Genomic DNA, 25,685 nt, shown 5'->3' on the forward strand with positions numbered 1-25,685 from the left:
TTTTTTTTTTTTTCGAGACGGAGTCTTGCTCTGTCGCCCAGGCTGGAGTGCAGTGTCATGACCTCGGCTCACTGCAAGCTCCGCCTCCCGGGTTCACGCCATTCTCCTGCCTCAGCCTCCCGAGTAGTTGGGACAACAGGCGCCCGCCACCACGCCCAGCTAACTTGTATTTTTAATAGAGACGGGGTTTCACTGTGTTAGCCAGAATGAAAATCATGTTTCTTAAAGCACCTTGAATCACATATGACCAGTGCAGTCAACCAAAAGTGAAACAACACAACTGGAACTGGAAGACGTCCTGCCAGGGAAACTCACAAACTGCCAACCCAAGTAGGATGAAGATAAGGAAGAAGAGCAGAGGGCAAGGCCACATGTCGGGGAGGAAGTCAGAAAAGGCTTCATGGAGGAGGGGCAGCTGAGATAAGCCTGGAAGGAGGGATAAAATTTCAACAGGTAGAAGTGGTAGAGGAGAGATGAGAGCCACCATAGGCAGTAATCAGGCATTTTTTAAAGGAAGAGGTGTTACAAGGGTATTTTGAAATATAAGGATTTGGTTTTTTATTTGGGAAGGACAGGGAGGGAGAACCAGACAGGGTAAATATATGGCCTGCAAGTGCTGTGTTTGCATATGATGAGTATATGACTGTGTCACCTGGGAGCAAATATGGTGGAGAGGGAAGAGAATGAGCAGGAACCAGGTGTGTGAGTGTTGGGGCGGGGATGGTAGTAAAGGGACAGACACACACACACACACACGCAACACAGGGACTGAATCCTAAGCCCCTTGTTGACAGCAAGTCAGGGCCTAGGCAATTTATTTCCATCCTGGCAAGCCCTCCGCCCACCCTACCCAGGCCTGCGCCGGTGTCTCTGGGCAGCAGGTGCACCCATTTGATCCTGAAAATGGGAGGCACAGGCTGCAGCTGGCTAGCAGGATGCAAGAAAAAAGGCTTCCTCCTCCCCCAAGGTTAGGACTGAAAGGCCCCTGTATAGCCAGAGAGTGACTACCTCTAAACACCAGGTAGAGACCGCATGGGTTCAGGCAGGTGGTAACTAGGTAAGAGCAGGGGAGGCCGTTTGTGCCCACACCGAAAAGTCAGTTAGATGCCACTCCGCCCAGAGGCCCAGCTCACCCACAGCCTCAGGTGGCTGGTGGGCACACCCCACCAGACAGCTGTTTCGGGGAGAGCTGCTCAAACAGCCCTGGAAGGTAAGCAAACACTCAGGGGGTTAATAGGTAACTACGGGGTAGAAAGAGGAACTGAGCCTGCCATCCCTCTCTCTTTGGCCTTGCTAGGATTTATGAGTGCAACCTCCAGGCTGCCGACCTTGTCACCCTCCTGGGTTCTTCAGCCACCCTGGCTCCACCATCCCCTGCCTCCACACCTGGAGAAGGACCCACCGCCTCATTCTGGGCCAGTTGTAAAGATTCTTAAAAGACCCAAGATCCTTGGAAGATCATGGGAAAGCCAAGTCTGCAGTCACCAAGTAAGAAGGATCCAGGTGACAAATCGGATTTCCACCCCCCAGCCCCATCTCTCCCGCACCCTCTGCATCCTCTCTTCACCCCGACTCACCTTGGTCACAAAAGAGGCCTCCCCAGCCCTCATCACAAGTACATTGCCAGGGAGTGCTGCAGGTGCCGTGGCGACAGCCATTGTGGGGGATGCATTCGTTACACAGCCGGCCCTGCCAGCCTGGGCGGCAGCTGGGGAACAAGAAAGAGGGAGAGTGAGGTGAGAGGCCTTGGCCAAGGGAGGGCTCCCACTCACCACTTCCTGTCCCCTACTCACAGGCACTCTGCTGGCTTGCTGCAGTAGCCATTCTGTTCATGACAGCCCGAAAGACAGATAGCTAAGGGAAGAACACAGAGCTGGGTGAGGCTGGGATACCAAGGACTCTTAAGCCCCATTCTCACCTGCTGGCCCTGGGGGTCCCCTAGCTCTCCCGGGCCCACTTCCTACTCCTGGCCTCCCAGAGGAGCCCTGAGTGTCTTAAAGCGAAATGATGGCATAGGGAAGGAGAAGCCAAGCTAGATGGAATGTCATGATGGGGTTCTTGTGGGCTTTGGCATGATGGGAGGAGCACTGGGAAGGGAGAGGAGGTCTGAGGCCAAGCCCACCCTCAGCATCCCTGAGGCTCAGCTAGTAGGAGGCCCAGACCCGCTCTTCAAGGGAGGCAAGCTGTGACCAAGAAGCTCCACTGTGTTTGCTCAGGGGACCCTCCCCTTACACACAGGTGGGAGCTTGACTGCTTACGCTGTTGGCAGTATTCCCCAGTCCAACCGGGCAGGCAGGACAAGTTGCCATCTGGCTGGCACACATAGTGGCCGAAGTGGTCATTGCGCTTCTTGCACAGGCGGGAGCAGTTGTCTCCATAGTAGTTGTCACTGCAGATGACCCGGTAAGAGTAGCGCAGCCTTGTGAGGGTGCTGGTTTGCTCATCCAATAACCAGTTCTGACCCACAGCTAGAGAGCCCTGGATGGCGATCTTGCTGATGAGTGCATCTGGTGGCAAGGCCTCTGAGGGGGCAGAGGGTCGGGTCAGGGAAGGGTCGCCAGTCCCCAAGGGTGCCAGTGACTGCTGGCCAATGTCCTTCTTGGCTGTGATGATGGTGATCAGCCAACAAATCAGCCCAGTTATCCAAATGACCCCCACCTGCCAGCAAGAACAGGCCAGAGGGACCCAAAGCCCCGCTACGTAGCTGCCCTATGTGTGTGCATGTACAGGGGTCCTGATAGTATTCAAAAAGGGGACAATAGAAGGATGTTAAGATATCCCAGGGTCTTGGAGGCAGATAGGGAGGGGAAAGAGGAAAAGAGGTCAAAATGTAAAAAAGAGAAAAAGAAAGAAAAGCTCCCCAGGCTAGAGAGGACCCTGGGAGCAGGGGGTCCTTTGGTGCCCATTCAGGGGTTCTGCCTCCAGAGGTGGGTAATGGTTTTCTTTTTTCCTTTTCAAAGTGAGAATTGTTGTGCTGCTGAAATATCCTTTTCCTCTGTGTCAGAACAACATCCCAAAGCCATTATTCCCTTTCCAAAGGAGCGGAATTCGCGAAAGGTGTAAAATACAGGAAGGGGCCCGTCAGCGGCGCTGGCAGCTTCAGCCTTTCTCACCGCCGTACTCCCCGCGTTCCCACGCCAAAAATAACCCGCAGGAAACGCAATTGTGCTCCGAGTCCAGGCAGCGAGCGGAATCCGAGCGTCCAGCGCGGGGCGCAGCTCCAGGCCAAGCTAAGCGTCCTGCCTCCCACCCCCAAGCCCGCACTTCCCCCGCCTAGAACAGATTAACTCTTTCGGCGCTGCGCCGTGTCGCCCCCCTGTGGTGGCGGAGCGAGCTACTCACCTGGCCGCAGGTCGTCTCCTGGCGCGTGCCAAGCTTCGATGATTAGTGAGAAGGTACCCTGGTTAAGGGGGTGGGGGGACGGAGAGATGGCGAGATGAGCAAGCGGGGAGAGGTGAGGGTGCCTTGCAGCAGCCTGTTTAATTAATCTAATTGCAGGATTCAGTTACTGCGCCCGGGTCAACATAACGGGGCTGCGCACAGTGTAGCGCTTGAGCAGGGAAGGCGAGAGGAGAACCCCTGGTAGAGGGAGGGTTGAGGGACGGGAGAGTGTAAGGGAGAGCCACCGGAGGAGGGGGTGGTAGGGTATCGCACCCGAGTGGTAGGTAATGAAAATCGTGTCCCAAGAGCTGGGGACGGGAGGACATAAACTGGGAAGACGGAGACTGGTGAGAGCCTTTTCTGGGATCAGTCTCAGGAGAGAGTCGGGAAGAAAGAGCCAGGAGAGAATGCATCCTGGGCTTTTTGGGGGTGGGGGGGTGTGTGCAAGGAAATCTGGGGAGGAAGCTTTGGTCCCAGGGCGCCTCCTCTCTCGGCTTCTGCGACCTCCCAGTGCACCCAGGCTGTGCTCACCGGCCAGGTGAAATTGAAGGGCAGTTGGAGAGGGTTGCGCCCCCCACCGCTACTGTCGTCCCGGACAGCGAAGGAGTTGGTGCCCAATACCGGCGTGGAGACGCTCCCGAAGGTGCAGGGTCCGGGCGAGACGACCGCCTGGAAGTGCTTAAGGCAGACGCGGAAGAAAGTCCGGCAGCCGGGCTCGCAAGGCCGCCCACTGGCCAGTACGCCGCGCTCGTTGATGAACTCCTGCAGCTGCAGCTGGAAGACGCCGGAGCCGGCCGCGCGCTATTGCACAGGGACCGAGGGAAGGAGGGAGGGGACCGGTCAGCTCAGCTGGTGCCCGGGGCTCAGGCCCAGAGCGCGGCAGAGGGGACGGAGAGGGCGCGGGACGTGTTACCTGCTGCCAAAGTGCCACCAGCAGCAGTAGCGCCCAGCCAGAGGCGCTCCGGGACGCTGCCGCCATCCCCTAGGGCGTCGCTCTCTCCACCCGCGGGCCCTCAATCTGGCTCTGTTCGCGACGCCGCTTTCCCGCGCGTCCGCCAGCCGGCGGGGTCCCTGAAAAGAGGCGCTCCTCTCGGGACGCTGCTCCCCCTTGGCCTTCTCGCTAGCTCCGCTACAGCGCCGCGGTAGGTAATCCAGGTGACTACAGCTGGGCGGCGACCGCGCCGAGGACGCGTCTTCTGTCTAATCCTGGGGCTGCAAGCGGGCTAGTGCCGGTGTACGCTGTACCAAGGCGGCTGGGGCTGCGGCTCTTGGCCTCGTGTTCCCGGCCTACGCGCAGCGCCGCTACTGAAACCTGCGCGCTGGGAGCCTTCCTTATATATATTGGCTCCTCTCCTCGCCGCCTGTCACTCAGACTCATGGTCATTCTCCCCTCCCCTCCCGGCCTCTAGCTGCTACAGTCCCAGCGCCGCCCGGAGGGGGCCTCCGCCCCCGCCGCTCCCCCCTCCCCGTCAGCCAGTCGGGCGCAGGTCCCCGCCCCTCCGTGCCGCTCCCAACCTCTAGGTCCCCCAGGTCTGCGCGTGCCGAGGTGACCAGTCCTCCGTGATGGCGGGGTTAAGGGCTGAGACCCCGGCCGCCGGAGGATAGAGGGGTTGCCCGGTAATGGGGCAGGAGGTGAGTGGGTGGTTCAGGGATGGTCTTGGGGGCGGAGACACTAGGTAGTCCCTGTAGGTTGTGCATCCACAGCAGGCGCTAGTTACCTAGTATTTCAAAGCAGGTAAAAACAACTTAAGCCCGGAACGCGAAAACCAGCGCTAGGGAAATCCGATCTCCTTTTCCTTCCTGGAGCTTCTGGAGCCCTTGTCTCATCGGCCCCCAACCTATGAGTGCCCAGCTACCACGCGTCCCCAGCGCAGCAGGGAAGCCAGCAGAAGCGTTAACCTCTCTGTGACCACTCTGAGCAAGGCTAGGGGTTAAGGGTCTAAGGCTCGGCGCCCTCTCTGGGCACCTGTTGGGCGTCTCCCTCTCTAGCTAAGGGGGGGCGTGCCCAGCGCGTGCCTTCTCCCTTTTGCCCCCTGCCAGGGCTCGGCGCGTGCCAGAGACCCAGACGCGCCGTCCCTGAGGTGGGGGAGGGCGGGGCGTGGTCCTGGAGGTAGGAGGGGGGCGCGTCCTCAGCTGTATGGTAATAAGGTTCTGGCCCCGCCTCCAGCGCGTCCCCTCACCTGAGTCCCGCTTCAGTTCCTGCGCCCACTGCCTCCCCCCACCCAGGCAGCCCCCAAGCCCCCGGCCGCGCCCTGTCTCTCCGCTGGGGCAAGGAGGAACTCTCCTGACGCCAGAGTTGGCTCAGGCCACTGGAGAATCAAGGTGAGGGACTGAGGCCGGGTCGGCCCGGGTCCTCGCCTCATAAGGCGGGATGTGGGGTGGAACTGGAGGCGTGCGGAGTTGTTTGAGTTTCAGGCGGCTTCACAAGTCTCGCCCGCGAGGGTCCCCCGGGTGGCCCCACTCCTCCAAGCGGCAGCAGTGCAGCTGCTTTCTCGGAACCCGGCGTGATCCCCGGAGGCCGCAGACCGGGGAGGGCCGGCTTCTCCCAGTCTCGGGGGTGCCGGGGAGCTCTCTCTTTGAGACGCCGAGGGCGGTGGGGGCCCTGTGGCTTCAGCTGTCAGCCCGCCCGCGAGGTGATGGCTGTAGTCGGGCGATAAGATCAGCGCGGGGGGGAGCCGGGACGCGGCGCGAACCCAGGGGAGGCGGTAAGGGTGGGGGAGCGGCGAGGAGCCCAACAGCTGCCAATGCCGAGCATGGTCTGATTTTTTTTTTTTTTTTTGACTTGGGTGGTGGTGGTGGAGGACTGGGGGACGGGTGAGGGGGGGAAGGATGAGAAACAAGAGGTTGGGAGCGTGGGTTGGGGGAGGGGCGAGGTGAGGAGACGGGCTCCGGGGTCCCCCACGCACGGCCACCCCTCCCAGCCACCATCTGGCGCGAGCGGGTTGGCGTGGGGAACCGAGGTGGGGCGGGGCGGCAGATGGGCCCAGGCTGCGCTCGGGAGTTAATGTAGGTTATGGGCAGGCGGAGTCCCAGGCCCGAGGGAGGGGGAGTCCGGGGCGTGCCTCCTGGCGATCCTGGCAAGTGGGCTCCCAGATCTTCTCTCCGCCTATACCCTGTGGATCCCTGGACTTGCCTCTCTAAGATGCCAGTGGGTGCTCCTTGCTCTCCTCCAAGCTGGCATCCAGCCCTACCTAGCCCTGTCCTCTCTCAACTCCAAATCCTGGCCCAGGAGTTAATAAAAACATCCTCCTTTTCTGGCGCTGGCCCTGCTTACCTGACCCTCAAGGGAGACATCTAGTCCCACACAAGGCATCTCTCCCAATACTGGAAAATCTGGAACACTCTCTACCCTCATACACGCCTAGACTAATGTGCCCAAATGTACTTTGCAAATTATCAAGGGCCAAACAAAAGTTGGGAGTATTGTCTTCAGAGAGGCGGCACCCAGGAGATCCCAGAGATCTAGAAAGGCTCTGACCAGAAGAGGAAAGGGTTAAATTCTCAGCATCAAAAGACATTCATGAAACACCTATTTGTGGAGGCGCTGTCCCAGAAGCTCATTCCCGGGCTAGGACACTGCCACTCTTGGCCCTGGGTACCTACAAGCGCTCCCACACGCTGCGGTCGAGCTTTGCCCACATTTGCTGAGCAGGAGAGGGTCATGCTGCGGGTGGGGAGCCCAGTGCGAAAGCCTCAAGTGTTTCTGTCCGCCCCAAAGCTGGGGCTGTGCCTTCCTTCTTCTCCCACTCGGGACTTTCGGACTTGCGGGCGGAAGAACGCTACACGCGTGGTTCTGGGAGCTCACAGGAGCAGGAGGCTGAGAGGTGATGGGAGGCCACCGATCACCGTGGGGCTGGACCCCAGTCGAAGTCGGCTGCCCCCGCCCCTGACGCAGACCCTCCACAACAGCATGGAAAGGGTGCACATATAGACCCAGAGTCCGAAAGACCACTGACCCTCCGCAAGCCCAGGGCTCCTCAATCCGACCCGCACCCTCAACACTCCCCAACGTCGGAAGCGGGTGCAGGGTCGAGGCCTGGCTTCCTGAAAGGCCCACCGCCTCTGCCCCTAGAGGCCTTCTGCTTCTGCTGTCCCCCTACGCTTGGCCATTGCGCACAGTCCTCCAGCCGGAAGAACCGGCACTGAGGATCGGGAAGCGCTAAGGTCGCCTTCCAGCGGTGTCCCCAAGCTGACCCCGGGTTATTGGGGTGCAACAGGAGCCGCGTAGAGCCTCGGGACTCCTTCCCCGCAGCGTAGCCTCTGTGCCCTCCCCAGGGCCGCAGGCGCAGCTCTGAGACCTTCAGCGCGGTTTTGCCTCTCCTCTCCCCAACCCCCTCCCAGGGGACGGCGCTCTTCGCGGGGCACACTGCACCCGGGTAGGAGCGCGGTGGGGGCCGGGCCACCGTGCCCGCTGGGCAGACCAGGGGCGGGGAAGCAGGCCTGGCTTGGGCGGGGCGCTTAAGCCTTGAGGGGCGCCGCTGCGGTCGCTGCGGAGAAGGGGCCACGTGCAGGGAGCGGCGGCCGGGGAGCTGCACAGAAGGCGTGGAGATTTGCAAACTGTTGCTGCCACATGGCTGCTCCATTCGATCCATTCACATTGAAATGAGGCCGGCGCGTGCCTCATCTGCCGCAGGGCGCTGCCACGCGTCAGCCCGGCCCGCCGCGTGCCAACTGGGGCAGTGGGACTGGCAGAGCCTGGCAGCCGTGGGGGCGCAGCCCGGGGCCTCAGGCCAGGAGGGTGTTGGGGGAGGGAGTCGAGCTACCCTAGCCACTCAGGCGCCGCAGTTTCGAGGACCTTGGCCCTACAATTGGGAGTGAGCTGGCGAGAAAGGCCCAGGACCGACGGGTTTCAGAGGGGGGCCGGGATCGATGCCGCCGCTCCCCGCAGATGCGCCCCGGCAGGGCTACTCTCCATCTGCCGCTGCTCGCACCTGCCGGTCAATAAATCGATTTTACAATTTAATGCAGCAGCTTCCCGCCCGCCTGGGACAGATGCCGCAGCAGAACCACCTCCGCCCTCGCCCCTCCCCTCGAGGGGCGCCAGCGGTTAGGGACTGGATTCCCGCTCAGGAGGCGGTGCCCCGCGTGGCCTCCTTCACCTCTCTCTGGAGACCCCACAAGGAACCGCCTGCTGCGGGTTTTTCCTGCGGGACAGAGTGGGTTCCCCATAGAACAGGCCTGACACTGGAGAGAGGGGAGAGGAAGGTGATGACTTGGTGGTGGCCTTGAGAACTCATCTGGGGGCTTCAAGGGAGGAACAGGATGCAGTGACTGATGATAAGAAGGGCCCTGGTGAGAAGGAAGGGGTAGGGTATGGGCGCTGAGGGACACCGAACTCTGAAGAATCTTGGTTAGGGGGACTGAGCAGAGATGGGGAGGAGGCAGGAGGAACGAGTCTCTCCCCACCCTCCAGGTGAGTCTGGTGAATAAGCCTGACATGGACCTGCTTCTTGGCACTTCCTAACCATGTGGGCTTGGGCTTGTAACTTAACTCTAGCTCTACACTCAGTTTTCTCATCTGTGCAATGGGATAATAGTAATAGGGATGGCCAGTGTGGTGGCTCATGCCTATAAGCCCAGCATTTTGGGAGGCTGAGGAGGGCAGATCACTTGAGGCCGGAGTTCGAGACCAGCCTGGCCAACATGGTGAAACCCCGTCTCTACCAAAAAAATACAAAAATTAGCCAGGCATGGTGGTGTTCGCCAGTAATCCCAGCTACTCAAGAGGCTGAGGGAGGAGAATTGCTTGAAGCTGGGAGGCAGAGGTTGCAGTGGGCAGAGATCATGCCACTGCACTCCAGCCTGGGTGACAGAATGAGACTCTGTCTCAAATAATAATAATTAATAATAATAACCTTGGAGGCTTGGAGAGTGGCTGAGGGACTGTATCAGATTATGCATTCTTGGGACCCAATAAACAGTCATTTCCTTTCCCCCAGGTGACATCCAGACAGTCAGGGGCAGACTTAGAGTAGAGGTGAGCTCCCTGACTGCAAATGAGTTCCAGAAGGAAATGAAGGAAAAAGGAGAACCGAAGGCAAACACTCATAAGGGATGAGGCATGAGGAGCAGAGGGTGGGGAAAAAAAAGAGAGAAAAGCTAGGTGGGGCTCGGAAGGGATCCGGACTCTGTGGAAAAAGCCAGCTGTTGGAGGTCCTTTTTGTGGCGAGAGGGTGTGACAAAGTTCTTGACTAGAGGGAGAAGACTGGAGCTTTGAGAATGGGTTTGGGGAAGATATGAAGGTTTGGAGGAACTAACTCCTCACAGTCTTGGCCTTCAGAAACCAAGACGGCACTCCTGCCAGGGCCATGTGTAGGTTTCAAATTGGAACCCCTCCTCCTTCGTGGTGGCAGTTCGGAGCTGAGGCCTGTGGCAGGAGAGAGGGGCATCTTCTGCCCTGGTCCTTGAAGCTCCTGGCAGATCAGCCTCTCTGTGTCACCAAGACAGCACACTGACCGGGCTGGACCATCCACTGGCTGATGGCTCATGACTGATGACCCAAATGTGCCAAGGAAGGGATGTCCAAGTGGATGGGACCCTTGGCAGGAGACAGAGTCCCTGCTCTTGCTTCTCACAAGACCAGGAGGGCCTCCCCTCTCCTCCTCCTAGGTTCCCCAGGAGCCCGAGGGCCTAGGCTAGTTGCAGACTGTCTCCCTTGCCTTCTCAGAAGCCCCAGTGCAGGAGATGCCTGGCACTGGGGTAACTGGTATGGACTGGACCCTCTTCTTCTGGAGGAGAACAGCTTGGGTCTGCAGAGACAATGGGCCCAAGAGAGGAGAAGCTGAGGGTCCGCCACATGAGAAGCATCTTCTAACCATGACTCATGGCCGGCAGACATTCTCTCCAGGCCTCCTGGGTGCTGGTCAGCAGGAGAGAAAGAGGGGGCAGGGTGAAGACCTGTCAGTTGGAGAAGCCTAGATAAGCCTGGCTGCAAGGGCTAGAGTTATGGTGACCCGGCAGCTGCCCCAGCTTCATTTGCCAAACCCAGGGAATGCCTGGAAAGCTAGGGCCAGGAGCCACGCAGTGGGTATTTCCAGCCACGGAGCAGGCCAGGGTTTAGGGCAGCCTCTGCAGCAACTTTCCCAGAGCCCCCGGCTTCCCCTTCCCTAGCTCCTTCCTGTCCCTACCCTAGCCAGCAAGCAGGGAGGCTCAGGGGAAGGGAGGGAAGGCTCAGGGCAGCCTCTGCATGAAGACCCCCGGGTGGGAGGCCTGGCCTGAGCCTGCCCTTGCCTCCCCACCTGGATCCTATAGGGCTCAGAGGCCTCTGAGAGGTCTTGTAGGGTCAGAGAATGGAGGGCACAGGGCAAAGCATTGCTGGGAGTCACTGGGGCAAAAGAGAACTTGTGCTAAAGGACATGGTGGGGTGGGGGGTGCAGAGCCTGAGCTGAAAGCAGGGGTTCAGCCACCCTCTTGGACCTGCCTCCCTACACTGAGGTTTTGCTTCCCCTGTAAAAGCTTCCTCACCTGCTCATCCTCCACCCTGGCCGTGCTCACCTCACTGTCCTCTCCTCTTGCCCCCTCTCAGGATACTGGTTGCCCATCCCTGAAACCTATTTCCTCTGTGACCTTTGCCAGCTGGGAAGCTCTCCTAGCCCCACCTTCCCCCTCACCCCTCCTCTGGCTCTGGCCTTCCATTAGCATCCAGGCCCATGATTGCCCCAATCCCTTGGTGTCCCCAGGTCCTTGCGTGTCCTCTGCCTTCCCCCCACTGAGTGACAATTCATCTCCTGGAAGAAACCCTGACCTTTCCTCATTTCTCCACATCGCCTCTGATCTCTGATCCCAGCTGCCACCCAGGACTTGAAGCAAGCACGAGGCGGGATGGGGCCACACCTCACTCTCTCCCGCTGGGGCAACCTGGGAGTGGGCCATACTCAGATCGGCCCTGCTCCCCGGCAGACTCCCTGGAAAGAAGGGTCAAACCTGAACCAAGAAGTACTGTTTCAAATACACTCAGACACAGAGGAAGAAACGGGGGAGAGTCAGGGGACAGGTGCCAACTGTGAACAACGGCCTGAGCAGGCAGGCCACTGTTCCCTGGAGAAGGCTGGGGAGGAACCCCACTGCCATGGTCAAGTAGGTGATGGGTCTTAAGCAGAGGATGATGACCGGCTGTCTCCTTCTCCCACTACAGTCAGAATGAGAGGAAACAGGCTTCAACTGCGGCAGGAAGGATTTAGTTAGACGTATGGGAGAACTTCCTGTGACAGAGTGTCTATACAGTGGATCCCAGTTGTTAATCCAGGTTGAACTCTCCCCTGAACTGATGAGGATTGCATGTTGATGCTTGCTAATGAGTAACCTGCCTTGCCTGTGATTAGCAAAGAAACCCCAGCCCAGAGAATTCTCCTTGTGTCTAGACTTTCCCCAGGGAAGAAGTCCAGAGAGACCTGGAGGCACCGGGAGCTAGGCTCCCTGGGAGACCCAAGGAGTTTTCTGGACAATGTTTAGACCACTGTGAGCCAAGCTCACTTTGCTTCTCCTGCCCCCACCCCTCTGGGTGCCGCTCTCAGAAAATCAAGCCCAGTGGAGCTGTCCAGCCACACAAACTGTGCAGCAAAGCGGCAGGCTGGATTTAAGATCTGGGAGCTCATAGAGAATTTCCCAAGCGATAATGTAGTTAGGGTGTTTAGCACCAGGGGTTTCAGTAACAGCCTCCACCAACTCTGTATGTTTAGAAATAGATAGGCATCAATCAGGCGCAGTGGCTCACGCCTGTAATCTCAGCACTTTGGGAGGCCGAGGCAGATGGATCACCTGAGGTCAGGACTTCAAGACCAGCCTGGCCAACATGGCGAAACCTCATCTCTGCTAAAAATACAAAAATTAGCTGGGCGTGGTGGCAGGCGCCTGTAATCCCAGCTACTCGGGAGGCTGCGGCAGGACAATCGCTTGAACCCGGGAGGCAGAGGTTGCAGTGAGCCAAGATCAAGCCATTGCACTCTAACCTGGGTGACAAGAGCGATACTCTGTCTCAATAAAAAAAAAAAAAAAAAAAAAAAAAAAAGTAGGCATCAACCAGGCACGGTGGCTCATACCTGTAATCCCAGCACTTTGGGAGGCTGAGGTCGGCAAATCATTGAGCCCAGGAGTTTGAAGACCAGCCTAGCCAACATGCCAAAACCCCATCTCTACTAAAAATAATAATTAAAAAAACTTAGCTGGGTATGGTGGTGGGCGCCTATAATTCCAGCTACTTGGGAGGCTGAGGCAGGAGAATCCCTTGAACGATTGAGGCGGAGGTTGCAGTGAGCCAAAATCGTATCGCTTCATTCTAGCCTGGGCAACAGAGCAAGACTCTGTCTCAAAAAGAAAAAAAAAAGAAATAGGCATCCACACTTGGGCCCACTTGCCCCAGTCTCGTGAGTCCTGCTTGGGCAGTGTGAACACTGCTATTGTTGGAGCCACTGTGGCTGCTGAGATCCCTGTGCTTCTCCTGCTTCCCCTCCTCTTCTCCTATGGCTTAACCCCCACTCCCTTACTGTAGTCTTTCTCCAGGTGAGGAGGAAACTGGGGAGACCTGGGACAAGTCTATCAAAACCATCACCAAGAGAAGAGAAGGCATGCAAAAGGTGCATTCTATCTGGGGCATGGCCCTATAGGCCCCATGGTTAGTGTTCCCAGGACCCCTGTGTGTGTGTGTGATGCGCATGTGCAGAGTTTGGGTCCATCAGCCACTCAGTTGTGGATGAGGTCTACCATGTGCCTAGCACTGGGCTCAGGTTAGTAAGGCCACAGAGGAACATAAAATTCAGGCCTTGTTGCTCACAGCAGCTGGAAATGAGATAGAAGCATATGAAAAGGAATGTGATGACCTGTGGAACCAGGCTTCAGAGAGGAACTGGGGCCCCGAGGGTCACAGGAGGCTTTGTAGGGGAGGAGGGATGACACTGGGCCTGGGAAAAGAACAGAATTTAGATAAAGAGAAGGGGGTGGGGGCCCGGGCGTGGTGGCTCACACCTGTAATCCTAGCACTTTGGGAGGCCAAGGAGGGCCGATTGCCTGAGCTCAGGAGACCAGCCTGGGCAACATGGTGAAACCCCGTCTCTACTAAAACTACAAAAATTAGCCAGGCGTGGTGGCGGGCGCCTGTAATCCCAGCTACTCGGGAGGCTGAGGCATGAGAATTGCTTGAACCTGGGAGGCAGAGGTTACAGTGAGCCAAGATCATGCCATTGCCATTGCACTCCAGCCTGGGTGAGAAAGCGAGACTCCATCTCAAAAAAAAAAAAAAAAGAAAAAAGGACAAGAGAGGGCATTCCTGGTGGGGGAATGAAGAGAGACAAAGGATCTGGGTGCAAATGAAGCAAGTATGGCTGGGGCAGAGACTTCGCCTGTGGAGGGGTGGACATGAAGTTACATAGCTATGGCATGGAAACCCACCAGGCAGATGAATTTGGATTTGATTGATAGGTACTAGGGAGCCTGTGGGTTCTCGAGCAGAGGAGAGTGCCCTCTGCATGCTCTCTAGCAGTGGCACGCAGGGTAGTCTGGAGCAGGGAGGTACAGAAAGAAGGCCAGAGGCAGCTAGGAACATTTCTATATCTATGGCTGGTGACCAAGTGAGCACTTATTTCTGAGTCCTGTCCCTGAGTTGGCGGCTCCTATGCATAGATGGTGGGGCACCTGAGAATGCCAGAGGCCTGATGACTGGCTGAGATAGACTCCACATTTTCCCTGAAAGCAGCTTCTCTCTCCTCTCACCCTCTGCTTTCCAGATAGGCCCCTGCAAACATGAGACTGGCATCAGGGCTTCCCTGGCAACCATACTGAAAGTGGAGGCAGCTTCAGCCATGCTGCTGTGCTGGCCAGCCCTCTCCCCTGCCTCCTTGCTCTCCTGGCCAGCCCTCTCCCCTGCCTCCTTGCTCTCCTGGCCAGCCGTCTCCCCTGCCTCCTTTCCCCTTAGAGGCCCGAGGCCCTTCCTGGCAGCCCAGACTTGCCTGGAAGAGGAGAAAGGTTGGATTGGGCCTGGAACGCAAAAAGGGAGTCCAGAGGTACCTTGGGGAAATGACTTGGGGCCCTATGTCTAGAAGCTCAGGGTGAGATGAGCTCTGAAGGGCACTTGGACCAACACCATATTCAATAACTAATGACTTGAATACCTCTGGGGACAGGACTCTCACCCCCTCTCCAGGCTGCCCCATGCTCTTTAGATGGTTCTGGTTATAGAAAGTGCAGCCTCTTGTGGATCTGAAAGTCCTGACACATGCTTGGCACTGGGCTGATGGTTTGGGAGGGCTTTGGTCTAGGCCTTGCAGAAGGAATTCCAGAATGGCACTGCAAGAGGGAGGGTCCACTAGCCCCTTGGGCCTGGGATGGCTCTGCTGGGTCCTGTGGACAGCCTGCTGTACCTGCTTGGTCCCCCAGGCTGGGCCACGAGAAGCTTCCAGCTCGAGCTAGGGGTGGAGCAGCCAGGGTGAGGCCGCCAGGTCAGCCCTTCTCACCCTCACCAGGGAGGCCAGACCCAGGTCAGACTCAGGTCTCCCAGGCTGAGATCATCACCCTCCAGCCTCCGTGGCAGCTCCCGCCCCTAGCTGAGTTCACTGCTCTGGCCGGCTGGGGGACATTGTTGTCTCCTGGGCCCCTCCCTGGGCTCAATGAGCTGTTTGTTGGCAACGTCCGGCGAGGGTAAGGGGAGGGTGGGCACAAGGCGCCCGCACACAATGGGGATTCCGTCCATTCTGAGGTGGCTGCGGGAACCAGGCTGGCTTTGTCCCGTGGACCCTCATTCCCACCATTTAGCAGAGCCGGAACTTCAGGCGGAAGGCCCCGTATAAGAACAACAATGTCGTCACCCTGTCTGGGGGGGAGGGTGCTGCAGGCCAGGCATACTAGGGGCCCAGGGGACTCACAGGCTGAAGCAGCCCAAGGGGCACTTGGGATAGGTCCTGGGGCAGAGGCTGTGCCGCAAATAGGAGGCAGACACAGGCAGGCAGATGAGTGCCCTCTGCCCCGCCAGTCCATTAAGGAAGTGGGCTCCTGGCATCCCCAGCCCCACTCAGCTCCTCTGCATGCACAGAAGAGCCCTAAGGTGCAGAGGGGACCAGCACAGCCCATGAGCCTTGCTGGGTGGTGTGCAACAGCGGGGCTAGGTTGGTGGCAGCCTGACCTTCCTGCATCCAGCCTGGGCAAAGATCTCCGCCTAACGCTGGGCCAGGGCCTGTTTCTGGGCCCCTAGGCTCACCAGCCTGCCCCTCTGGAAGTGGTGCTGGACGCTCAGACAAGTGTCTATTTTCCAGTGGGGAGGCAGGACAGCACAGCGTTTCCCTCCTGCCTGGTGCTGCAGCGCTTCCCACAGTCCGGGCACTGGTGACATCACCAGCCTTTCCTTCTCAGCCCTGGCCTCCTTGCCTTCTCCTCCCCACCCCATGCCCTGGCCAGGCTATGCAGCTCTGAAGCTCCTGCTTCCGGCACGGGCACTTCTGAGCCGGTACTCATAGAGGGCGTGGGAGCAGCGAACTGGACCAGCCCCTCATCCACTCACTGCCCCTGGCATTCAGGCCAAATCCAGGGATAGCCCCTCTGTGGTTACCCCCACCAGAGCAGTTGGTGTCCCACCCAGATCACACTCTTAGTTCCATGCTGGCCCTTTAAGGGTCTTGGGAAGCCAGAACAACAGGAAATCCAAACGGCCTCATTAGGCAGCTCGCAGCTCAGCACAGTAATTAGTGCCCTGAAAACAAAACAAGGAAAAGCAGGTGGTGGTGCCCCCCTCAATCTATTTGCCCCCCCGACCCCGCCCCAGCGTGGCCTGTTAGTACCCACAGCTAGGCAGCTGGGACTGGACCCCCTCCCTCATCAGCCCCCTCACTCCAAGCTCTTGAAGCTGCTGCCCACTGCCCAGGCCAAGGGTCAGAGCCTAAGCTCGTGAGGAGCGGCCGCAGCTTGAGAGAAGCCCCAGGGACGTGCACTGGGCTTCCCTGCTCGCGCAGCCAGGTGGCTACTGGGCCACAGCATCCTCCACCTGTTTGCAAAATACGGTGATGGCGAAAGGGCTGCGTTGGGCTCCTCTAGGGGGAAAGGGGAGACCCCTGGGAATCCTAGGGCAAGAAGCCCCCCTTAAGAGGAGAAAAAGGCCTGCTCTGTGGTCCTGCTTCTCAGGCTTTGATGAACCTCCAGGTGGGCAAGATCACTTGAGCAGAGGGGGTGGTAACCTACAGGCCCTCTAGACAGACCCTAGGGACTTGCAAGCCCCGTCGGCTAGTAACGGCCCAGCCAGGAACCGAAAGGGATCTTAGTGAGCTCTCCTCTATGGCCAGCTCGCTGGTCCAGGTTCGTTCCATCCCCTCCCTCTTCCAACATGGCTTTTTTTTATATACATATACAGGCTCTCATTCTGTCACCCATGCTAGAGTGCAGTGGCACAATCATAGCTCACTGTAGCCTCCACTTCCCAGGCTTAGGTGATCTTCCCACCTCAGCCTCCCAGGGAGCTGGGACTGCAGGTGCCCACCACCACACCCAGCTAATTTTTTGTATTTTTAGTAGAGATGGGGTTTTGCCATGTTGCTCAGGTTGGTCTCGAACTCCCAGGCTCAAGCAATCTGCCCCCCTTGGCATTCCAAAGTGCTGGGATTACAGGTGTGAGCCACCGCGCCTGGCCTTCTCCAACATTTGATGCAATTGAAACTCATTCTGTCCCTGACCCCTGAGATGTCTCCCTCTATCTGTAATGCCAGGGAAGGGACATTCTATGCTCTACTTAAGTAACAAATATTCACTTAACATATTTCACTTGCCGGGCGCGGTGGCTCACGCTTGTAATCCCAGCACTTTGGGAGGCCGAGGCGGGCGGATCACGAGGTCAGGAGATCGAGACCACGGTGAAACCCCGTCTCTACCAAAAATACAAAAAATTAGCCGGGCGTGGTGGCGGGCGCCTGTAGTCCCAGCTACTCGGAGAGGCTGAGGCAGGAGAATGGCGTGAACCCGGGAGGCGGAGGTTGCAGTGAGCCAAGATCGCGCCACTGCACTCCAGCCTGGGCGACAGAGCAAGACTCCGTCTCAAAAAAAAAAAAAAAAAAACATATTTCACTTAACAATATTCCCTCCGCCATGGCAGTGGGGAGTTCCTGGAAAGGTTGCGAGGAATACAAATGGTACTACCTTGTGGTAGCCCATTACTGTAAGCACTGTCCTTCCCTCTGCCTTGAAAAGGCCGTGGAGAGCAGGAACTATGACTTTCTCCCACTGCATATCCCCCCACAGACCCAGTGCTTAGTAGGTGACTGGTACATGCTTGTAACCAATCAAAAATGAACCAGAAATCACCTCTCTGACTTCAAGGATTTTACCGCGTCAGCCCACGATTCAGCAAGCAACAGCGTCAGCACCCTGTCAGGGCCCCCCGTGCTTGGGGAAGGTCCCAGCTTCTGTGTTCAGAGCCCAGGCCTCCCTCTGCACCCCCCCCAAGGGCCTTGTGCAGAGCAAGGGCTGAGGGCACTGTGGGGGAAGGAGTACTGGGTCCTCCTGAGAACAAAGCTGGCATGACCCTGGGATGTGGGGAGGAGCTGTGCCGGGCTGGCCTAGCTACAAGCTGAGTGAGGACGGTGGCCAGCCTATGGCCACTAAGTGGGACTGTAATTGAACTGCGGGTAGGTTTCTGGTCACACTCCTGTTGGCCAAGAACAAAGGCCCCAGCATCATTGCCCGGGGGAAAGAGAAGGAGCAGAGGGAGGGAGCGGGGGTAACCCAGAACCTGCTATTGGGTTGGGCAACTGGCCTCCAGCTGGGGCAGGGAATTCTGTGGGCACCTTGGGCAGCCACCGGCTAGGTGGGCATCTCTGAGCGGCTCCAATCTGAAACGGAGGGGCCAGTTCTGCTGGCAGAGGTGGAGGGGGCCAGCCAGAAAGTGACTGAAGGGTTACAGGGCCATGGAGCAGGAGTTCTCCGCTCTGGCCATGCACAAGGATCACCTGAGCAGCTCCTGTGGGCGCCCTGATAGAACTGTTCTGAGATGAGGCCTTGGAGGCACTGGTATTTTCCAAAAGCTCCCCACTGACGCAGTGTGCAGCCAGGGTTGAGGGATACTGCTATCTGGAAGCACAGGGCCTCCTGTTCCTCCTCCTGTCCGTTCGCTGAGGCCCACAGGGCTCAGGGGCCACGCTCACTGGACCCAACAGCCCAGTGTCCCGGCACCCACGGCTAGGCAGCTGGGATTGGAGCCCCTCCCTCATAAGCGCCCCCACGGCAAGCTCCTGGAGCCGCTGCCCACTGCCACAGTCTCCTGGTAGAGGTGGAGGGGACCAGAGTCTCGGGGCCTTTTGGAGAGGTCCTCCTCTTCTTGACCCCCCTCCCTTAGTGGAAAGTTCCTCAGGGAAGCAGCTGTGGGCAGATAATGCAAGATGCCCCGGGGGCAGGGGGCAGGGGGCCGGGGGGAGGGGGCGGGAGTTGCCTATGGGGCACCCGTGGCCTCATCCACCACCTCCAAAGGGACCCTACTGCCTCACTCTCCAGGCCCCCAGGCCTGGGGTAGCACCTGGGAGGCAGGCAGGGGACTGGGAGGGAAAAAAGGTAGACCCAGAGCACCTGAGTCAATGGGACCTGGCCCCAGGCGGGGACGTGCTCTGGTCCTGAATCATTTCCCGGATATAGCTCAACAGCCCAGACTTCAAGGTTTTGGGGGGAAATCTTTTTTCCAAGTTCCTCGATCTGTCATCCCCCTCCCCCCTGGCCGGATAGGACTGGACCAGTGTCCTCTCTCAGCTCCCCCTCAGCCTCCCAGCTCGGGCCGTCTCCACTGAGCTCTCCACTGGACATTGTTTCCCGCCTCAGGAAGTCTCTGATGCCCTGCGCTAGATTTTGTTTTCCTTGTTATCGGGACAACTAATATTTTTTCCTGTGCAGAAAAAAAAAGAGATTTTCCCAAGCAGATTACAGCTGTCAGTGACGGGGGGAGGGGGCTGGAGGTTGAGCCCTTCCCCCTCCCCCACTGCCACCCTCAGAGGGCCGAGCTTTTGAATGAAGGAGGAAGCCCTGGCCCCAGATCCAGCCAGGCGAGCTGGAGCCAAGGGCAACTCTGGCCTTGGCAGGAAAGTCAGGCCTCTCTCCTCTACCGTCAGGGACCCTGCTCCTGCGAAGATTGTTATCCACGGGCCCACATGTCCGAGGACAGGTCCTGGGCTTGCCTTCTCTCTACTGGGGCAGGAAGGGCAGGCTGCCCCCCAGCTGCAGGAGAGAGGTCCCATGGCCCTTAGGAACTGATTCTTCCCAGGCCAGAATTCTGAACTGTCAAGCAGCCCTGTGGGACCAGGATGGCAGAACGTGAGGAAAGACACCTAGGAAGGGTAGGAGCACACGCGAGACCCAGCTCCACTAGATGGTGTGACTTTGGGCAATTCCCCGAACCTCTCTGTGCTGTGGGCGTCCCCTGCCCGCCACCATGGACAAATTGATGCCTGCCTCACCTACCTAAACAGCCATGTGGTGAGGATGTAGACGAGAGATTCTAATTCAATGTCAGGGGTTCTTATGACTCCGTCAGAAGGGTTAATGCAGGTGTCTCAGTACCTATGTGACACAAGTGGGGCCTCCAAGACAAGCAGACCAGAAAGCACAGGCCATCACCGGGCAGGTTCTGTTAGAATGACACACTCTGGGCCAGCACGTGCATGCACACATACACATGTGCACACACACTCTCATACACACTCATACACTCACAGTCACACACACACTCTCACACTCACACACACTCATACACACTCACACACACACAGGCTGGGTGTTCTTCCTCGATAAACTCTCACTTTCTACATTGGGTGCCGTGGTCCTAGGATGGGAGAGGCTGCCTGGGCCTTTGGGGTAGGAACTGACAGCACAACAATCACCACAGCAACAGGGCCTTGCCTAAGATGACCAAGTTTCTTTTCAAGTTAACAACAACAAGTAGAACGGCTTCAGATGTGGGTTACTCAATTGTGGTTGGCAATGGATTAAGAAAATCATTTGCCCCCTCATGCCCTGGATCCTCTTGTAGGGTGATGGTCTGCTCCGAGAGGCTCTCCTGCCTTCCTCTATCTACACAGTGGGCTCCACAGTGGCCTATATGGGGCCAGTGAGGCATTTGTTGGGGGGATGGGAGGAAATGCGATTTCTATTTTGATTTATTTTTTAGTTAAAAAAAATTTGAGAGGCTGAGGTGGATGGAACACCTGAGTTCAGAAGTTTGAGACCAGCTTGCCCAGCCTGGCCAACATGGTGAAACCCAGTCTCTACTAAAAATACAAAAAATTAGCTGGGTGTGGTGGCGGGCGCCTGTAATCTCAGCTACTCAGGAGGCTGAGGCAGGAGAAACGCTTGAACCTGCGAGGCAGAGGTTGCAGTGAGCTGAGACCGCACCACTGCACTCCAGCCTGGGCAACAAGAGCAAAATTCCATCTCCAAAAAAATATACAAATAAATAAAATATTTAATAATAAAATATAAAATATAAATTTATATATATAATATATATTATATATAAATATATAATGAAATATAAAAATATAAATATAAAATACAAAAATAAAAATATTTAATATGTGTTTTGACTGTAGTGTAAAATCTACGCATAAATATTCACAATCAAAAAAGTTTGGGAGGCGAGACACAGTGGCTCGCACCTGTAATCTCAGCACTTTGGGAGGCCAAGGCAGGAGAATCGCTTGAGGCCCCAAGTTCAAGACCAGCCTGGGCAACATAGACCCCCATCTGTTTAAAAAAAAAAAAATGTCTGGAGACCACCATCCTGGAAGATCAGTGAGGGCTTTACATCCTATTGGAAGCCAGTTTCAGGCTGGGTGCTGTGGTGGGGGAAGGGAGTGTGGAGGAGGGGCTGGTGAGCTCCAGATACAGGACCACGCAGCAGTCTGGACATTCCTGGCCACCACTGGTCCCCACGGCCTCCTTCTCCCTGTTCCGCCTTTAGGCCTGCGTAAGTCTCAGATGGGTTCTAGGACCCTGGCTGCCAAGCTCCCTGCAAGGGAGAGAGTGGTCCTGTGTGACCGACACACTCCCCTGCCCCTCAGGCTGGCTGATGTGTGGCTCAGTGAGGCTAGGGTCCTTGTAGCTGCCCTGCATTCCATGTCATCCCCAGGAGAAAAGTCCCTGGCGGGAGGCGGCCCTCTGCCGGGAGGCTGTTTCCTCAAGCGGCCAAGGTAAGAAGTGGGGGATTTCCAGCCCAACCCGCGGGGCTGACTTCAGTACTGGGGGCTCCTCTCCTTTCTCATGCAGCCAGGCTGGGGTGAGCACACAAATGCTGCAGTTAGACCTGGTTGTGGGCAAGAGCATGTGGAGGCAGTGGAGTTAGCTAGGCCTGAAAGCCTCCAGCTGCCACGCCCTGCTCAAGAGAACCCCAGGGCTGTACCTGCAACCAACAGAGACCCAGCCCTGGAAGACCCCAACAGGCATCTCAGGGAGGGGACAGGGGTCTGGAAATCCAGCACCATACTTACTCATGGGCTTGTGGGGAATGACTCAAATCGATGAATGCCCCTGCTTAACCCCAGGTTCTGCCCCAGGGCTGCTGGGCGGGCCTGGTGGTAAGCGAAATGGCAGGTCTAAATCTCATCTCACAAGGCAGCATTAATTAGCCAGCACTTCCAAGGATGCTGGAGAGTCAAGGGAACCAACTTGGACCCATCAGGAGCTGGGAGCCAGGAGCCTCGCATCCCAGACCATCTTGCCCTGAAAGCTTGGCCCACAGGAAAGGGGAGCTATCCCATACAGCATTCCCTGTATCCCTGCACTGCGCTCCGCTGGGCAGGGAGGGTGGGTGCACTCCTGGAGGCCAAATGGAGGAAGAGGGAAGAAGCCATAGTGCCCTGGTGATGGTGGCACACATGGATTTCCCAGCTCAGCTTGTGGAAGGGCTTAGGAAACAGACTTTTCCTCTGCTCTTACTGAGTCTCCTGTGCCTCAGATACGCTTGTGAGTTTTCATTTCATTACCCAGCTCATATGTTTGCTGAGTACACATGTATATGTGTTTTGTGCACATGTATGTACAGGTCTGTGTGATTGAGACATGCCAGGTCAAGGAACAGACAGGGATTTATGCAAGGTTGCTGAGCAGAAGGAGAGGACCTGAAAAGTGAAATAATAGTCCAGCCACCATCATTGTAGGCTAGCAATGTGTCAAGATCTGAGCCAGGGGTTTTACGTGCATTATTACCAATCTGCCCAGCAGCCGACCCTCTGAGGGAGGTATTATTATCTCCATTTTACAAATCGATAAATTGAATGAAGCTTAGAGAAGTTAAGTGACCAGCCTGAGGTCACGCGGTGAGCAAATCTAGGCCAGGAATTGAACCCGGGTCAGTCTAAGGCCAAGCCAGAGATGTCTCCACCAAACTCTCTCGGTGTGGTCCTCCTCCATTACGCCCCATCTGTTCCTTGTCTCTGAGGCCCTGGCTGCCCTGGTCTGAGGTAACAGGCCCCTCCCCTTCTCCTCTCCCCTCCTGGCCAGGCAAGGTGGAAACACAGAGTTTGTTTGAGGCCTTGTGGAGCCCAAGGAGCAGTGAGCAGACCTTCACACCAGGCCAGGCCAGGTTCAGAGAGGGTCTGGCTGGCCCTGGGTGTGGGGGGATCAGCTAGGGCTGAGCTGGGGCAGCTGTTTACAGTAAACAGAAAGCTCTTGAGGAAGGAAGGAGGGGAGGGGCTGGGGTCGTCATGGAGACAGGGACGAGCAGACAGGCCTCAGCCTTGATCCACAATGACTGGTAACGCATCCTTGCCTTCTAGAGCAGCCGAGGCCCAGGGAAGGTCCGGACAAGGCAGCCGGAGCAGGAGAGGCAGGGGCAGACAGGTCCGGCTCAGGGCAGACTCACTGCGAACACACTCCCACCTCTTTGTGCCTTTCTACTTATTATTAACCATCACAACGCCTGCTTCTTGAGCTTTCACAGTACGTCTGGTGCGAGGCCCTTGAGAATATGTTTTCTTATTTAATCCCAACAATAGCCAGCTGGTAGGTACGATAATAGTCTCTAATTTATAGATGAGGAAATTGAGGTTCAGAAAGGTTAAGCAATTTGTCAAGGGTCAAGCAGCTTGTAAGTGACATAGCAGAAATTCCGGATCAAAAACTCTTTCCACCAAGGCAGGTAGGGGATGAGCTAGCTGGTGAAACTCTGAGCCCCTCAGATGGTGGGGAAACTGAGTCCCTTAGGTGTTAAGGGGACTTTCCCAGGCTTCTGGTGTTAGTCAAAGAGATTGCCGGGAACAGAACCCATCTGTTCTAGCCCTAACCACTAGACCACACGGCTTCTCCATGGCTTCAGCTGGGAAGGTCCAAAGAGAAACTCCCTTTCTAGCCCCAGTGTGGAGTGTAGACTCTTCCCCAGCTAACACGGTTATCCCTGCGGAGGCCAGGCTGGGCCAGGGTGCAGTGGGGGATGCTGGGGGGTTTTCGCCCACACATATGGTTTCCAGATTCCAGGGGATGAAAAGGAGGCCCTTAGGGGCGGAAATGGGGGATGTGTGATGACAAATTTAGACTGATGGCTTAAAAAAAAAAAAAGAAGCCAAGAAACCCTATAAAATAAAAGCAAAAATTCCACTAGAAAACCAGAGGGAGTTATTTGATTGTGAAACTGAGTGCCACGAGGCGTGCATAGTTTAATGTGGAACAGTATCTAGGGTTCTTCCAACTTTGACTGTTCAGAGGATGCCAGGGAGGGAAGGAGGCTCTGTCTGCTGTTCCTGCTTCACCTGCTGGGGCCTGGGACAGGGAGGTAGTCAGGCAGGACACCTGGGAGGATGTCTGGAGTCGGGGCACTTGCAAGTGTCCTGCCGGCTGTGGCCAAGGATCCACACTGGCTCACATGGAGAGCGGCCCAGTGGAGGCTCCAGCTGGTCCACACTGAGAGCATAGGGAAGGATGAGCTGGAAGGTGGAGGTTTGGGGTATCTCTGAGTTCCAGCCTTAGAGGGAAAGACCAGGAACAAAAGGTAAAAGAGAGAACATCTGCCTGATATTCTGGTTGGCAGCAGGCCCAAGGGGTCAAAGGTCAAGGGGAGGACAAGGGGGACTTCCTGAAGCTCCCGGGAGAGTGCCAGCCAGGCCGACTGTTGTGCAAGTTCTGGGCCGGCCTGCGAGGGCAGGCTGGCAGAGAAGTCATGCCTGATCAGCGGCCAGCATGATGTCTGCCCAGCCCCCTTGGCCTGTCCTATGAGACTCCTGGAGCTGGAGTAGTGCCCTGTCTCCTTTCCTTCAGGGAACCAGGACCCCCATCCCAAGGAAGCACTCCTGTCCCACCTGTGGCCATATTCTACATGCCTGTGGGCTTCCTCTCATTCTCATCCTGAACCTCTTTTCCTCAGAATTGCCATTATTCAAGAAACCAGAAAAATCTACTCAAGCAAGCTTCTTTCTTCCAATTCCACTCTGATAACTGAAGAAGTCAGAGGGCCTTGTGAGGGACGAGCTGGGACAGGTCTCAGGGTCCTACGCCTACAGAAATGAGGCGCAGAGTAAAAGGGAAGAGGGGCAAGTGTCTGGGGCTGCTTGGGCGCCAGGCCCTGGGCTACCTTGACAGATGGGCGACACCGCTCTCATTTCAGCCTCACGAGAGCCTTTCCAGGTCTGTAACAGTTATTCACATTTTACAGGAGAAGAAATTGAGTTTCTAAGGGCTTGATTAGCCTGATGCTGGTAATGGCAGAGCAGAGACTTGCACTTGCCCTTTACAAAGTATGTCCTTGTTCCTCAGTTCAACCCATTTTGGCTGGAGATGGAAAACGAGTATAAAGAAGGACCTAGGATGGTGCCCTGCTCACAACCAGCATGGGAACACCGTTAATCAAGGCTGAATCTCATGGACAGGGGCAGGATCCAGGATGGAGCCTCCTGTTAGCTACCAATTTGTCTTCTGCAATTCAGCAGCTGTAAAGTCAGGGGGTGGGATCAGCAGCACAGTGTCTTTCAAATTGGGTTCCTGGGCATCCTGGCATCTTATGGATATCGCGATAGGGGGCCGGGCACAGTGGCTCACGCCTGTAATCCTGACACCCTAGGAGGTTGAGGTGGGAGGACTGCTTGAAGTCAGGAGTTCAAGACCAGCCTGGGCAACCTAGCAAGACCTCCGTCACTACAAAAAATAAAAAATAAAAATTAGCCAGGTGTGGTGTCTGTAGTCCTTGCTACTCAGGAGCCTGGGGTGGGAAGATCACTTGAGCCCAGGAATTCAAGGCTGCAGTCAGCTATGATGGCACCACTGCACTCCAGCCTAGGCAATAGAGCAAGGTGTTGTTTCTATTAAAAAAAAAAAAAAAGAGAGAGAGAGAGAGACATTGAGATGGGAGAGGAGAACAGGCTGAGTGAACA

General features: G+C 56.7%; 1 protein-coding gene across 1 annotated transcript in view; it reads right to left on the reverse strand.

Moving 5' to 3' along the window:
* DLL4 (delta like canonical Notch ligand 4) overlaps positions 1-4,767 on the reverse strand; it is a 9,985-nt gene extending 5,218 nt beyond the window's left edge. The window contains exons 1-6 of the mRNA XM_032175309.2: positions 4,295-4,767; positions 3,913-4,182; positions 3,343-3,400; positions 2,259-2,522; positions 1,794-1,854; positions 1,578-1,708 (exon numbers count right to left, since the gene is read on the reverse strand). Of these exons, the coding sequence (XP_032031200.1) occupies positions 1,578-1,708; positions 1,794-1,854; positions 2,259-2,522; positions 3,343-3,400; positions 3,913-4,182; positions 4,295-4,360 (850 nt within the window). The 5' untranslated portion in view covers positions 4,361-4,767. The remainder of the gene's footprint in view (positions 1-1,577; positions 1,709-1,793; positions 1,855-2,258; positions 2,523-3,342; positions 3,401-3,912; positions 4,183-4,294) is intronic.
* Positions 4,768-25,685: the final 20,918 nt, after the last annotated feature.

This window comes from Hylobates moloch, unplaced genomic scaffold, assembly GCF_009828535.3.
Source record: "Hylobates moloch isolate HMO894 unplaced genomic scaffold, HMol_V3 SCAFFOLD_14, whole genome shotgun sequence".
Taxonomy (NCBI): Eukaryota; Metazoa; Chordata; class Mammalia; order Primates; family Hylobatidae; genus Hylobates; species Hylobates moloch.